At 43.9% G+C, this 15,515-nt stretch overlaps 1 protein-coding gene across 3 annotated transcripts in view; it reads right to left on the reverse strand.

Moving 5' to 3' along the window:
* LOC111955193 (protein MTSS 1-like) overlaps positions 1-15,515 on the reverse strand; it is a 54,345-nt gene that overhangs the window by 20,978 nt on the left and 17,852 nt on the right. For all 3 annotated transcript variants that reach the window (XM_070436057.1, XM_023975336.2, XM_023975332.2), the window contains exons 4-6: positions 1,750-1,834; positions 808-899; positions 176-250 (exon numbers count right to left, since the gene is read on the reverse strand). In XM_070436057.1, the coding sequence (XP_070292158.1) occupies positions 176-250; positions 808-899; positions 1,750-1,834 (252 nt within the window). The remainder of the gene's footprint in view (positions 1-175; positions 251-807; positions 900-1,749; positions 1,835-15,515) is intronic.

Consider the following 15,515-nt stretch of genomic DNA (forward strand, 5'->3'; position numbering starts at 1 on the left):
TCACCATAAGCAGTCCAAACCAGACACCAGGCATCCTCAGAGTCACCATAAGCAGTCCAAACCAGACACCAGGCATCCTCAGAGTCACCATAAGCAGTCCAAACCAGACACCAGGCATCCTCAGAGTCACCGTAAGCAGTCCAAACCAGACACCAGGCATCCTCAGTCACCCTACCTTTCTTTGCCTTCTTCTGCAGCTTGAGAGTGTCGGAGGATTTCTTTTTGATCTCCTGACGGGCTTTCTTGTACTCTGCGGAAGGAAGGGAAACACAGTGGACACAACGTGTCACACATTGCCATTGTCAGTGCTTTGAAGTGCGGCGAACAACCGAAACGAGGGCGACTCCTAAAAAGGAATAACATCTCATTGATCTTTGTTCTGAGGGACTCGCTTCCCGTCGTAACATCAGTATGATAAGTGGTGGCTGGAATCAAACCCTGCAACGAGGGACTGCTCTTTTTTTCTCTACGGGGGAGAACTGAACTCCCATGTTGGGTATTATTGAGCGGAGAGGGGGATTGGGTTTGAAGTGGTTAGCCGAAGCACATAAAAGCACTGTTGAACTACAGACTAAGTAAAGTAATTCCTTTAAACACAAGGGAGTATGAAGTGCGATATCTAGCTAACCAGAGTGCTACTGCAGTAGATGGAGGTGATGAGTGTATGCAAATTATACTGTACGACTGCAGGCAATAATGGGGTGAAGGAGTAGAGTGTAGTGTGGAGAGGTTTGAGAAAGTGTTTGTGGTAGAGGTAGTTTACTGTGTGTGTGTGTGTGTGTGTGTGTCTGTGTGTGTAGCCCCTACCTTTGGCATGGTCCTTGTCCAGCGTGTTGGCCACTCTCTTCCACTCCTCCATCTGGTCTTGCAGAGGGTTAATCAAGCAGTCGATGAAAACCCTTGGGTGGGGATTACAACTCAAATCAAACAGAGTGGAGAATAACGATCTGTAGCAGAGATAATGTACACAATACATTTTTGGGGTTGTGTTCCTCTAGACGTGTGGTGTGTGTAGACACTGTAGGCAATTTAATCTCCTCATTTCACTCTGCTTATCTTATTTCACTCTCTGCACAATATGAGCTAATGGGCGCATTCAGACAGATAGAAGGATGGAATAGAGAGAGAACAGACTCAGTGAGCATAGCCTTGCTATTGAGAAAGGCCGCCGTAGGCAGACATGGCTCTCAAGAGAAGACAGGCTATGTGCTCACTGCCCACAAAATGAGGTGGAAACTGAGCTGCACTTCCTAACCTCCTGCCCAATGTATGACCATATTAGAGACACATATTTCCCTCAGATCACACAGATCCACAAAGAATTCGAAAACAAATCCAATTTTGATAAACTCCCATATCTACTGGGTGAAATTCCACAGTGTGCCATCACAGCAGCAAGATTTGTGACCTGTTGCCACAAGAAAAGGGCAACCAGTGAAGAACAAACACCACTGTAAATACAACCCATATTTATGTTTATTTATTTTAACTTGTGTGCTTTAACCATTTATACATTGCTACAACACTGTATATATATAATATGACATTTGTAATGTCTTTATTGCTTTGAAACTTCTGTATGTGTAATGTTTACTGTTAATTTTTATTGTTTATTTCACTTTTGTATATTATCTACCTCACTTGCTTTGGCAATGTTAACACATGTTTCCCATGCCAATAAAGCCCCTTGAATTGAATTGAATTGAATTGAAAAGGCAGAATGGAGAGGCGGAGATGACGGCGACTCACATGGAGAACTGCCTGAGCTTGGCCTCGATGCTCCGGTGCCTCATACACATCCTGGTGAGGGCTGAACCGATGTCTCTGGTGCCACCTGAAACCAGACCAACAACACGAGCTGTTAGACAGAGACTGTTGAAGAGGGATCTCATCTCACGTTATGTTTCAGAACGATTTGCTATTCCCTAGACAAATGATTGAAGGTTGTTGTCGTTATTGAACAGGTTCACAAATGTATCCATGAGCAAAATCACAAACATTCTGAGGATTRGTAGAAGTGCTTTCATATTAAACGATGATATCACCATTTATTTCAAGCCTAGTCAGTGATAATATGAATATTTACAGCCGATTCCATTGTCAATCGCTTTGTGTTACAGTTTCAAAGAACTGATCAAATCAAATCAAATTGTATTTGTCACATACACATGGTTAGCAGATGTTAATGCGAGTGTAGCGAAATGCTTGTGCTTCTAGTACCGACAATGCAGTAGTAACCAACGAGTAATCTAACCTAACAATTCCACAACTACTACCGTATACACACAAGTGTAAAGGGATAAAGAATATGTACATAAAGATATATGAATGAGTGATGGTACAGAACGGCATAGGCAAGATGCAGTAGATGGTATCGAGTACAGTATATACATATGAGATGAGTAATGTAGGGTATGTAAACATAAAAGTGGCATAGTTTAAAGTGGCTAGTGATACATGTATTACACAAAGATGGCGAGAGAAGTAAGAGCGCAACAGTGAAAACCGCAGTAAGCAAAATACTACAAGTATCTCATATGCGGTGTCCCTGAGGACAACATCTATGACTCATAGTGTCCTTATATGTAAATGAACAGGATAGTTGTTTCACAGTGGAGGGCTGAAGCAACAGAGGTCCTTTTGACAGGGGTCAAAAGACAGGCAGAGCACATCACTTAGCTAACATGGTGGTTTCTCAAAATGCTACTGCTTTTAACACACCCGTCCCATTTGGCCTGGTCTGTCTAAGTCTAGGACTATCAGGAGGAGCTTGCTGGGGGAAGAGGTAGGACACTGTTTATTGCGTCACTCACTGACACACACACAGAGCCCTAATCACTTAAGTGTGACCGTTCGTGTTTTTTGTGAAAAGCAAACAAAGCCTGTGACCTCACCTCTCCGGATAAAAAGGAGCGAGTAGAGGAGGAGGGTGTGAAGTGTTGAAAAATTCCTCGCAAGAAGAAAAAGCAATGTCATCTTCCACAAAGCCCCTCTGGTTTCCCGTGACAGTAAAAAAAAAAACACCTCTTCCCGACCCCCCTGTACTGACTGACTAGGACTCAACAGTAGCAGACTAGTAGTAGCTAATAGCTATACAGGCACCATGGGACAGATGGCCACTCTCTCCCCCAGACAGAGACTCCCTCCTGGGTTATTGTTCCACAGACTTCAGGACTTACCCAGGCTGCTCTATGGGAGGAGGAAGTTCTTCAAAAACATCCCATTATAACAAGTGGGTGTGTGATTCAATGGTGCAGTGGACAATGGAACGGCCAGATACACTGTAGCTAATTTATTGAGTTCTGTATTGTATTGCTGCACTTGCTGATGGACATCATTTCAAACCGTGGGCAATGCAGAAAAGAGCTTGTGCATTTAGTCATTACTGTAAAAGAAATGAGTTTTTCAACAGTATTTTACCCAATTCAGTACATGCTCTTATGATGTTTCTCAAACCAAATCCATTTCATACTCGAAATCCATTTCATCGGACTGTCACTGATCGCSTAGGAAGTACCGTGATATATTTCAATATCCATAGCTGGGGTTTAAGTCGATGAATTATTAAAATACCATTCATGTCAGTTCATCCAACCATGAATTGGTGCTCACAATCATTAGTGGCCATGGTTCACATTCTAAGCTCCTTTCCYRATCTTCCTCATCTATCATTCAGTAGGTTTCTGTGTATTGGTTGTCTGACTGTCGTCACCCTGTTTGCATGACCACTCCATCATCCATCTACTATTGCATTAACAGAACTGTAATAATGTGCTATGGTATGATATTTCCATATGTTATTGTATGGTGTGGTATTTCCATCTGCCGAGATTGGRCATGTAAAGCTATTAAAAATGAATGGGGGAGTTACATGTTTTAAGGGAGTTGGGGTATTGTGTTACTGTAATGAACACGAGGGGAGACAGAGAGCTGGTTTCAAGCGCAGGGCGCAGCAGGMGTTTATTGCAAAGGACCACAGGAGGAGGCAGGTAGCTGGGTCCAGGGGCAGGCAGAAGGTCATACACAGGGGGTCCAAAAGGGCAACAGTACAGGCAGGGAAAAGGCTAGTAACGTAGTCCGGGAGATCAGGCAATAGGTAGATAACAGGAAATCCGATAGGCTAAAGTACAGGCAGGGAATAGGCAAAAGGCGTRGTTAGTGAGGCAGGCKAAAACTATCATACACGYGAGAAGTAAATCACYGGAAAAACAGAGCTCCGAAAGACYTGTGTCACAAAACAAACAATACCTCACAGTGATGGGGTGCAAAGAACAGAACTAAAGTGTGAGATAATGACATACAGGTGTGTGAACAGGTGATTAGAATTCAGGTGATTGGGATCTGGAGAGTGAGCTGCATTAAGGGGATCTGGGTGTTTGAGAGTGTGAACTGCATTCAGGGGATCTACGTGTTTGAGGGTGTGAACTGCGTTCAGGGGATCTACGTGTTTGAGGGTGTGAGTTGGAAGCAGATGTTACAGTTACAGTATTATGTAAAGATAGGATCTTAATTTGATCCCCCTGTTGCAGGAGATCTTTTAAAACATGTAGTGTATTTGAGGTTTAAACCACTTCTGAAGTTTGTAATTTCCACTTTGAAATTTCAGACTTGATTTTCCCTTACGAAAAAATGGATCAACGCCTATAAAAATGTCCATGAATTATAATCCACATAATAATTCACATTTCCTGTTGCTGCAGGATTATTTTCCTGCTGTAGCAAACTGGCTCAAATTAAGATCCTACATCTGTAAAGTGCTCCTTCAGTTCAACAACTGTTAGGGGGATAATGACCCCTGTCCTATTATGTATCGTCCATGTCGTCCTTTATTTTCAAGTACCCACTGGACATCCAGATCTATAACTGTAAGGCTTTTCTCTAATAGGAGCTTATGCTGCCAAACTCAGAAGTTAGCTGCAGATGGATTAATACAGTTGTATGTTATCCTATCACTCGCTCCACTGCCATTCAAATCTCTGCATTTTTGTAGAAGCAGAGAAAATATATGTTTTCCTAACGTAAGCTCTTCAGTGCCTTGTCAATATGACAGGTCTCCAGCGAAAGGCCAGACAGCWACGAAGGGGAAAATACAATTTTTCCACCCCAGGATGCTTGAGGGTTGCCATGGAGACCGCGGCAGTAAACATACATCTCTCTCAATCTCTCTCTCTCACTCCTTATCGCTCTCTTACATACAGAACAAATGTATCGGACTTCCTCTGCTGAATGGCATTCATCTGTAATAAAGCTCCAGCTCCTCCCTAATGCATTATGCCACAGTTATTACAATTCAACTCTATCTCAACACTGTCCTTCGCTCACCATCTTACATAGTGAGCAGTGTTTATATTGTACAGTACTTTGGTGGTGGTGTGTTTACATCTAATTGAAATCCAGAAGACCTCTGGAAAATTCCGGACATATTTCCTGCTCCACGCACACAAAACACACACACACACATGGGCATGCAGGCACACACACGCACCCCCCATCTCCTCACATCCCCACCACACACGCACATACTGTCTCCTACTCCTAGTATGTGAAGTCCCGCCCCTACACTGCCAGTCTCMGAAAAATCTCCTGACCCCCAAATCTATAAATAACCTGGTTGGTTGGCGCGGGGGCTCTGGTTGCCAGGATCCCTCCTGAATAGCTGATGTATGGAATAGCACTCCTTATTAATAGCTGTGACATGGGGGCCCTGTGGCATGGTGAGCACTGCATTGCAGCAACACCTTCCCTCTTTCTCACCCTCTCTCACCCCCCCTCCCCCTTCCATCTCCCCTTCTCCCACCTTCTGTGAGTTACCTCTTCTCTCCTCCTCTCTCCTCTCCTCCTCTTTGATGCAGGAGGAAGATTGCCTCTGATGTCTCTATCTGTCAGTCTGGTCGTTGTGGTATGACAGAGCATTTCAATAGAAACATATAGACATAGCCTATTCCTATTGAAGACAACTAGTAACTGTCTATGCTGATGTATCATTTGTAGATGACAAATGATTCACTGAATGCTAATGAACTTGATTGACAGACACTAACAACAAACTTAAAACACAAAGCTTTTTTATGAGCTTTGTCATAAAATATCTACAAGGGTTTGGATCTAGTTGCGGAACAATCGGCCCAGAATAGTTCGAAAGGGACCTACAGAAAGCATGACTCCAATATACTACAAACCAGAAAGGAACCTACATAGCTAGCTACAGCATAGGCTCTCAGAGTGCTTGAAATATACAGAGCAATGGAAGCTGGTAGCGTTTGTGTGAAATGGCACCCTATTTTCTATATAGTGCACTACTTTTGACCAGAGCCCTGTGGAAAGTAGTGCACTATATAGGGAATAGGGTGSCATTTAGGATGTAGTTTAGTGCTGCCACGCTGTGCTGACTTTGCAGGCTGGCCAACGCCCTCTGGCCAAACAGGCCACATCTGACACACACGTATTGATCACAGCAGAYTTGGTGGCATTTTAATGACAATCAGCCTGATCGATTCACCTCTTTGTCCAGACCAGAGCCAACAGTTTAGTGTGTTTACCAACCTGTGTCGCCATAATTCTGCCTGGTCTAGACAAGCCAGCCAAATGTAGATGTCAATGTATGTTTTTGGCCCAGGGACCACAGTTGTTTAGCGTGACAGTTAGCTAACTGTGTCCGTAAAGATATGTATAGAGGTTCAGAACTTTTGTGAAACAGCAGAGTTATAAATATATGACAAATCAAAACTGGACGGTCTTCAGAGATAGATGGGAGGGGTTGAGGGTAGCTGAAGGATYGGATTAAAAACAAACAAAAGATAACTATTGTAAAAGGCATTGTGTCRGTAAAATGTAMATAGTATGTATAGCTGAAAGTAGAAGCCTAAGTGTTGTTGTCCATTAGTTTACTACAATTAGGGGATGGGTGGTAGGGTGAGGGAAAAAAAGAAAAATAATTTAACAAAATCTACATAGTATGTCACTGACTACTATATCAAGATCAGTGGGACAATCAGAGGGAGTGATGCTTTACGGCACATTCTTCTTCGAGCTATTTTGAATGTTGTTCTATCTGCTGTGCATTTACTTAGGTTACTCTGAAAGCCCATTCACCACCTGCCTCTATATGTCAGTGCATCAGCCTCCTCCTGAGTAGCTAACAGGGACGGAGCTGTTCTTTCCCTCTCCCACTGACGCTCACACAACGTGACAGGGCATGAGGAATGTGTAGTGTCTCTCGAGGATGCTGTGGTGTGGAGTGTGTGTGTGTGTGTGGCCTGGGATGGGCAAGGCAGGACCGCAAACAAGCACAGACCGCAGGCATYAAGACTCACCACACTGCTACTGGTAGTCAGACGCCCACTCAGGGAGGAAAAAACAAACTGGAGATGAGAAACAGTCGTGTAGACTTTGTTTTGTCTGTGGTTTGTTTTGAATGGATTGTTGTGGGTGTACAAGTGGGAAGGCCCTGATGGGAGGGAAACTGAAACTGAGACTAAATTAACCCTAGCTCGGTTGAGCACCAGACTTAAGCTACCAACAACCCAGCTTTTCTTGATCGTGAAACACAACACTGCCTATATATCTGCTTAGATACAGCAGTGTCCTACAATGGCCCTTTCATAAGACGGGAGTCTGGGAAGGCAGGCGGAACTGTCCCTGTCCCTCTGTGTTAGCCTGTGTTAARGTGTGACGCTACGCTAGTGCTAGCGCCATCCCAGCCACAGCGCCGCAGGGGACTTTAGCGGAGCCAGAGAACTGGGACGGAGAATTGGAGCAGATGAGGACATGGCCGAGGCTGAGAGATGGGGCCAGCGGAGCCATAGACCCCATGCTTACAATGGAAATGATGAGGATGGTACAACGTGGCAGTGGTTTCATTCAGTGCACCACCATGAAGCTAACTCTTTTAGATTTTATGTGTCTGGGCTTTGACTTTGTTTTTTAAATCGAGGCAATTTGTCATGAGGCCTATTGTAGGCAGGGAAATGGATAGAGCACTGTGGTACTAATCCCTTCCTCCACGAAATCTGACATTTTATTAACTTTATTAAGAAAGTAAGGAATATAAGCCGCTGCCTTGAAATAGAGAAAAGTCACCCAAGGTCCGATGTTCTTMGCTAAACAGAACTATTTTTCCAAAAGAAGCTCACATTTGAGGAAAAGGTTGTGGTTAGTTTGCAAATTCTACTGCAAAATCGCCAGCGACACCACTATGCTAACAGTCGTGACAACCTGTGAAGTCAACAAAAACACTTAATTGTGATCATGTCACAATTACTGCTGAGGAAGCTCTGATTGGCTGAGAGACGATGGCCAGGTCCAATCATGACACGGTGGAATATCTGAAAGCTGTCAATATCAAATCCCTCTGACAGTCTTGGATGGTGTTACGTCAGTTCGTTACAGCCGTCAAGGTCATCTTAACTCCTTTTTAAAATTCCTCACCCGTGGTGTTCCTCATCAAAACAGTGAGGGCGGAAACTAATGAACCGCACATTCCGAATAGCTTCAAGGGTGGGGGTACAGTCTTCACATTCCTCCAAGATTCTTTAAATAAGATCCCAAAGAACCCCCTAACCTCCTTCCCTKCCACTCATCCTATCACCCCATTAGCCCAGTTTATAGCCCTGTAGAGCCCTGTCAATCTTCATACCATAGCAGGTGGTGTCTGTATGACTGTGCAGACTCCACAAGATATAGACTGCAGTGCAGTCTGTAACAGACCTGGGTTCAAATAATATAAATATTATTTCAAATACTTAAGRTGAGCTTGATTGAGCTCACCTGGCACAAGGGAACCAATGGTACTTAGTCCCAAAAGTGCAAAATTCAATCAAATCCTAAACGTATTTGAAAAGAAAACAAATATTAGGCTATTTGAACCCAGGTTTTGGTGTCTATGCAACTGTGCAGACTATCAGATTGAAGAAGGCTCTCCCTTCTATATTAGGTACATTGGCACCTGGTGGTTCTGTAGCTGCCTGGGGCTGGGGGAGGCATGGAGACTGGACTACTGACAGCTGAGAGTAGGGGTGGTAGACAGGACGGCTATAGGAATGCAGGCAGACATAAAGCCCTAGAGTAAGGGTAGGGCTGGCTGGGCCAAGGAGTTCGAGAGACATCACAGCCTCTTGGTATTTCCTCATAAGGGCTTTTGAGGATGGCTCTATTACTAAGAGACGACTGGGAGAGAGAACGTGCCTCGCAAACTGTGAGGGTAAGACAAACTGTGAGGGCACGGCTTGTAACAACCAAAGCAGGCCACATGGAAGACTGTGGGACTAATATGAAATTCAACTGATGTTAAGTGCAGCAGTTCGGGTGTGGTTTCAAATAACATTCAGTTTGACAGGATTCTGTTTTCTTTTTCTTAACTGCAGTATAACTATGCAGGTCAACCAATCAAGACAACATTATGTATTAATCCAGTACATCCCTCCCATCATTGTATTCCACTCCAGGGTTGTATTAATTACACATCAAATAGAAGAAAACGGACTGAAACAGGGAGGGACTACCTGAACTTGCCCAATAAGACTAGTTTTTGTTTTCTGTTGCAAAARWTTTTGCTACGGTGTGMCCTGATGAATATGACCCAGTTCTTGTCACTAGTCTCTAACCAAAATCAATTCCCTCATTGAAGCAGTAATCTGTAGCTAAAGCCACCAGTGAGGACAGGAAAACACTTTTCCACTGGCAGCCTCAGTCACTACTACCCATTGGCATTACACTCATGGCTCTGTTTCCTGTGTGTGTACTGCAGCTGAATGCTAAAAGAATAAGCCCCAGAGTATCCATCACACACGCACACACACACACACACACACACACACACACACACACACACACACACACACACACACACACACACACACACCCACACCCACACACACACACACACACACACACACACACACACACACACACACACACACACACACACACACACACACACACACACACACACACACACACACACACACACACACACACACACACACACCTCTCTCTTCAATCTCTTCATTAGGTTCCCACTCCATTTGTCGTCTTCCAGCCCCCTGCCACAGAGGCCTAGTTCTCTTCTTTTCATCCCTCAGTCTTTGACACACATATCTGGGTCCGGGTCTGGGATTATTCACCGGACTTAATGAGCGACAATGTGACACCGTCTAGTCCTAGTTGCGAGATGACCCGGACCGCAGCTGAAAGACATCTAGGGCTAAAATAAATGTGGTCCTAATCCCCATTTTACTCAAGTCTTTTATGGCCTACCCACATAACCTGGCCAAATCTGAACAAGAAGGGACACCGTTATGATAAAAAGACTATGTTGAGCTATAGTCAGATAAAAGTTAATGGGCAGGAGAAAACAGAGCCGTGATGAAATGAAGGACAAAATAAAGCTTCTACAACCTTGACGACCAGGGAGTAATGGGGGTTTGAAAAGAGAGCGCTTAAAACGTAGGTTGTTCTTTTTACAACCTAGACAATTCCACTGTACTGTACCTAGCCTTCGTAATCAGCTGTGATTAGCATAGTTATTTGGTGAGGCGCCGCTCGCTTTGTTACCCACCTTATCTCCCCATACGAGGGGCTGGTGCATGGCACGCTTATTTTGGGTAGGCGGTTAATTGGTGTTTATTCACTTTGAAACGCGAGTGAGGCGGTGGGGATACCGGCGGGACCGCTAGCCGTACCCCACTCGCCTTTAATTAGCTTTCATTTATTGAAAAAACATTGAGGTAATTCTTAGAGAGGTAGAAATGAAAAGGCCATCCGACACAATTAAGACAACAGCCAACTCGTTTCACGCCAAAAATTATCCCAATGGAAACGGTTCTATTAGAGGATCCTAGCGCATCAGGGTTGATCGTGCATCGGTATCTTGCCCTCGGGGTAGCATGGATTTAACGAGGCCCAATTTCCGGAGCGGGACTGAACTCTTCTGACCGGCTGTCTTCTGGATCCCTGGCTAGCCTCGAAAAGCAAAACGCCTACTAAACAAACCAGCCATGAATTCATCATATCAGACCAGAGAGAGGGGTGTTTGAAGAACATTGGGAGGATGAAAGTGCAACATCTACGCCTTGATTGGCACAGCTACTCCCAGGATCAAATGAACTCAGTTACTCCTCTTTAGAAGTACCCAATTCATCCTACTACAGCGTTTCGGAAGCAATAGAAAATGTTTCCGATATGTAGACCCATCAAATAAGAAAACTAAATGCGTACAAAGTAAATCAACTGATTTCTGAATTCCCAGCAACCCGAGAAAGCACTTGGATAATACTAATGCGCACTGTGATTCATATTACCGTTCCATCATGTTTACCACACAGAGCCTGCTTCGGGCACAGCACCACTCTCTGTTTGGGCCTCCGCTGCCTAACCTATGGCTTTGATCTGACGATAGCATCTAGTATAGCTATCTATCTATCTAGTATATATTGGATCTAGGGCAATCTGCAGTATCTATAGAATGATGCTCTCTCTAGTTAGCTGCCTGAAGGCTTGCAAACATGTGAGTGGCGCTGTTTGTGGAAATTGTGTTGGACGAGGTGTGTGTTGTTTGTGCACCAAGTYCCACAAAAGCAGTAATTGGTGTATTATGATGTACTGTGGTGTGCAACAAAGCACTGAGAAAAGGTTGTCAGACAACCCTACCCCCTTCCATACAGTAACTGTGTCTCTCCCTGAGGTACTCTCATTTTAAAATGCTATGCGGCACTGTTCTAGGAACATAGTATATTTTGGATCATGTGAGACAACAACAGTGCATTTATGGAAATGGTACACCGTGAGAATTAACACAAACACTACTGAGTTTACTGTAAACTGTCCCAATGCGGGATTCGAATCCCACATCTTCTAAATGGAACATAAAGTTTCTGAGGCAGAAGAGGGTAGCCGCTCTCTTTTACACTCCACCCAAGCACTATGTTCTGTTGCTACCAGCATTGGATAGCCGAGCATCCGGTTCATGTTCAATGACAACATGTTTTGGCAAAAAGATAGGTGAAACTGGGAGTCGATCAAGAGATCAGTGACCTATCAACTTTGTTTTAACCTAAATTCAACATTATTTTTTATTTTTAATCCCGCAACTCAAAAGTCACAACCAGCGAAACGAGAAGGCCAACATGTCCACTTGTGCTGAGTCTTTGTGAGTCAGTCTTGCAGCGTGATATGAGTGTGAATTATTGAAGAGCTGTTCAACCTTTACTAGATGCTCTGCTCCCCTGGCGACCACTAAACTCTCCCTGGCATCTCTCCTCCATGTGGGCTCTCACAGTTGGACTCCACCAGTAGACTGCTGATTTGTGTGACGACATGCTTCAGACAATGAACAATAGTGTATAAACAAGTACAGTAGTATTTCATAACGTGGGCTTCACATTTCATGACAATGACAAGTGCCCTTTGGTGATTGTAAGATCTTGTAGAGAGTTGAGAGCATCCTGTCGGGTTGTATCACCGCCCACAACCGCAAGGCTCTCCAGAGGGTGGTGCGGTATGCACAACCCGTCACCGGGGGCAAATGACCTGCCCTCCAGGACACCTACAGCACCAGATGTCACAGGAAGGCCAAAAATATAATCAGGGACAATAACCACCCGAGCCACTGCCTGTTCACCCCGCTACCATCCGGAAGTCAAGGTCAGTACAGGTGCATCAAAGCTGGGTGGCTGCTGCCTACAAATGTCAAGTTTTTCAAGGTTTCATAACAATCGTTAATCGGTATTTTTGGACATCGATTTGCCGTTTTATTTTTTTACACCTTTATTTAACTAGGCAAGTCAGTTAAGAACACATTCTTATTTTCAATGACGGCCTAGGAACGGTGGGTTAACTGCCTTGTTCAGGGGCAGAACGACAGATTTTTACCTCTGGGATTCGTTTTTGCAACCTTCTGGTTACTAGTCCAACGCTTTAACCACCTGCCTTACATTGCACTCCACGAGGAGCCTGCATGGCAGGCTGACTACTTGTTACGCGAGGGCAGCAAGAAGCCGAGGTAAGTTGCTAGCTAGCATTAAACGTATAAAAAACAATCAATCTTAACATAATCACTAGTTAACTACACATGGTTGATGATATTACTAGTTTCTCTAGCGTGTCCTGCGTTGCATATAATCGATGCGGTGCCTGTTAATTTCTCATTGAATCACAGCCTACTTCGACAAACGGGTGATGATTTAACAAGCGCATTTGCGAAAAAAGCACTGTTGTTGCGCCAATGTACCTAACCATAAACATCAATGCCTTTCTTTAAATCAATACACAAGTATATATTTTTAAACCTGCATATTTAGTTAATATTGCCTGATAACATGAATTTCTTATAACTAGGGAAATTGTGTCATTTCTCTTGCGTTCCGTTCAAGCAGTKKGGGTATATGCAGCAGTTTGGGCCGCCTGGCTCATTGCGAACTGTGTGAAGTCCATTTATTCCTAACAAAGYCCGTAATTAATTTGCCAGAATTGTACATAATTATAACATAACATTGAAGGTTGTACAATGTAACAGCAATATTTAGACTTAGGGATGCCATCCGTTAGATAAAATACGGAATGGTTCRGTATTTCACTGAAAGAATAAACGTTTTGTTTTTGAAATGATAGTTTCCGGATTCGACCATTTTAATGACCTAASGCTCGTATTTCTGTGTGTTATTATGTTATAATTGAGTCTATGATTTGATAGAGCAGTCTGACTGAGCGATGGTAGGCACCAGCAGGCTCGTAAGCATTCATTCAAACAGCACTTTCGTGCGTTTTGCCAGCAGCTCTTCGCAATGCTTCAAGCATTGAGCTGTTTATGACTTCAAGCCTATCAACTCTCGAGATTAGGCTGGTGTAACCGATGTGAAATGGCTAGCTAGTTAGCGGGGTGTGCGCTAATAGCGTTTCAAACGTCACTCGCTCTGAGACTTGGAGTAGTTGTTCCCCTTGCTCTGCATGGGTAACACTGCTTCGAGGGTGGCTGTTGTCAGGGGTGTCAAAGTCAAATGGACGGGGGCAAATAAAAATTTAGCTACAAGCGAGGGCCGGACTGTTTCGAATGTTCATAATGAAAATTTTAAATGAGCATATAGTTAGTGAACCTAATTGAACCTACTGAAAACTAACAAATATATTCAATATGAAGATAAATAAAGCAATTATTTCAGACTACATTTAAAAAGAGTTGCCTTTTTTCTGGGCAAACTTCGTCACAAACTTTAATCATGCAGTTTTGATGCAAATCCCCTCCGTAAATGGCCGGGCTGATTTAGCGATCTTTCTGCAAATAAACTGGCTTGACAGCAGCCTGCCTTGTGATTTGGCTTTTTTTGCAGCGCTGTCGAGATTTGAGGCTCGTTTTAATTCCTCTGCTTTTGTAGCCTTTGTTCCATGTCATATTCTTGTTTTTGTCCGGTTTTCGTTTCATAATGTCGTCTCAGATTATACTCTTTCAGTACCGCCACACTTTTCCACACAGAAGACACACAGGTTTTCCAGCTACTCGTGAACATATACTCCGACTCCCCCTTGTTTGAAACCCCCGGTTTCACATGCCGTGTCGACAGGGCCGTGTGGGAGGACCTTAGGGAGCTGTGGGGTGACACTGAGCGCTGCCCGCTCATGCTGTCCCCGTTCGGGGGTTTCCAGAATTGGGACAGATTGTCCAGGTAACACCTCCTGAGCCTGACACACAGGATAGAGGAGCATTAAGTAACTGACAGCACTAAAAACAAGATTTGGAACACCTCCTGTTTTACCCTTGAATTCACACAACAGCCTGACACCTGGATAGCGCCGTATTGCATGGCAAATTCACCATCCCATTCAGTTCTGAACAACTGACATAGGAGTTGGGAAGTAAGCACTATGTACATGATTATACAACTGGAACTGCGACTTGGTAAATGGCTGCCCGCATTATGAAACTTGAATACTGTCTTTATTGTAATTCTTCACGATTCATCATTTATATTTGATCGTAAGAGTCTCTTCTTCATACTTCATGGCTGACGAAGTGGCCATGCAGGGGACGTTTCCTCAAGCCAAAATTCTGCCTCCTCTCCGCTGACTCCGCTAATACAGTTCGGTGAAAGTGCAATAGAAAGAATAAGATCAAATGTCATGATTGCCCTAAGTAAGCTTTCCCATTTTTATTCATCCTAAATGTACAATATCCAAATGACAGACAGATACCACAGACGCTAATGGCAGTAGATAAGGTTAATGCTCTACACTAGACTGACTCTGACTATAGGGAGGCAATAATTTCTCAGCCTCAGGGGGCGTTAGAATATACAATACCAAACATGACAGAGAGAGACAGGAGGAATTAGGTTTACCTGCAACTGTGTGAGTGCACACTATGAACTCTGGCGTTGGAGTTCCAATGGTGGTATGTAATGTCGTAGTGTGTCTGGAGCCAGATCCACTGCTGACCTTGCTTAGAACGGATAGTAGAGGATTTACCTTCGCCAAACTGCATTAGCTGGTGAAGACAAACACAACACAGAGGATGTTTTCAGGGCGAT

Source organism: Salvelinus sp. IW2-2015, linkage group LG30 (assembly GCF_002910315.2).
Source record: "Salvelinus sp. IW2-2015 linkage group LG30, ASM291031v2, whole genome shotgun sequence".
Lineage (NCBI taxonomy): Eukaryota > Metazoa > Chordata > Actinopteri > Salmoniformes > Salmonidae > Salvelinus > Salvelinus sp. IW2-2015.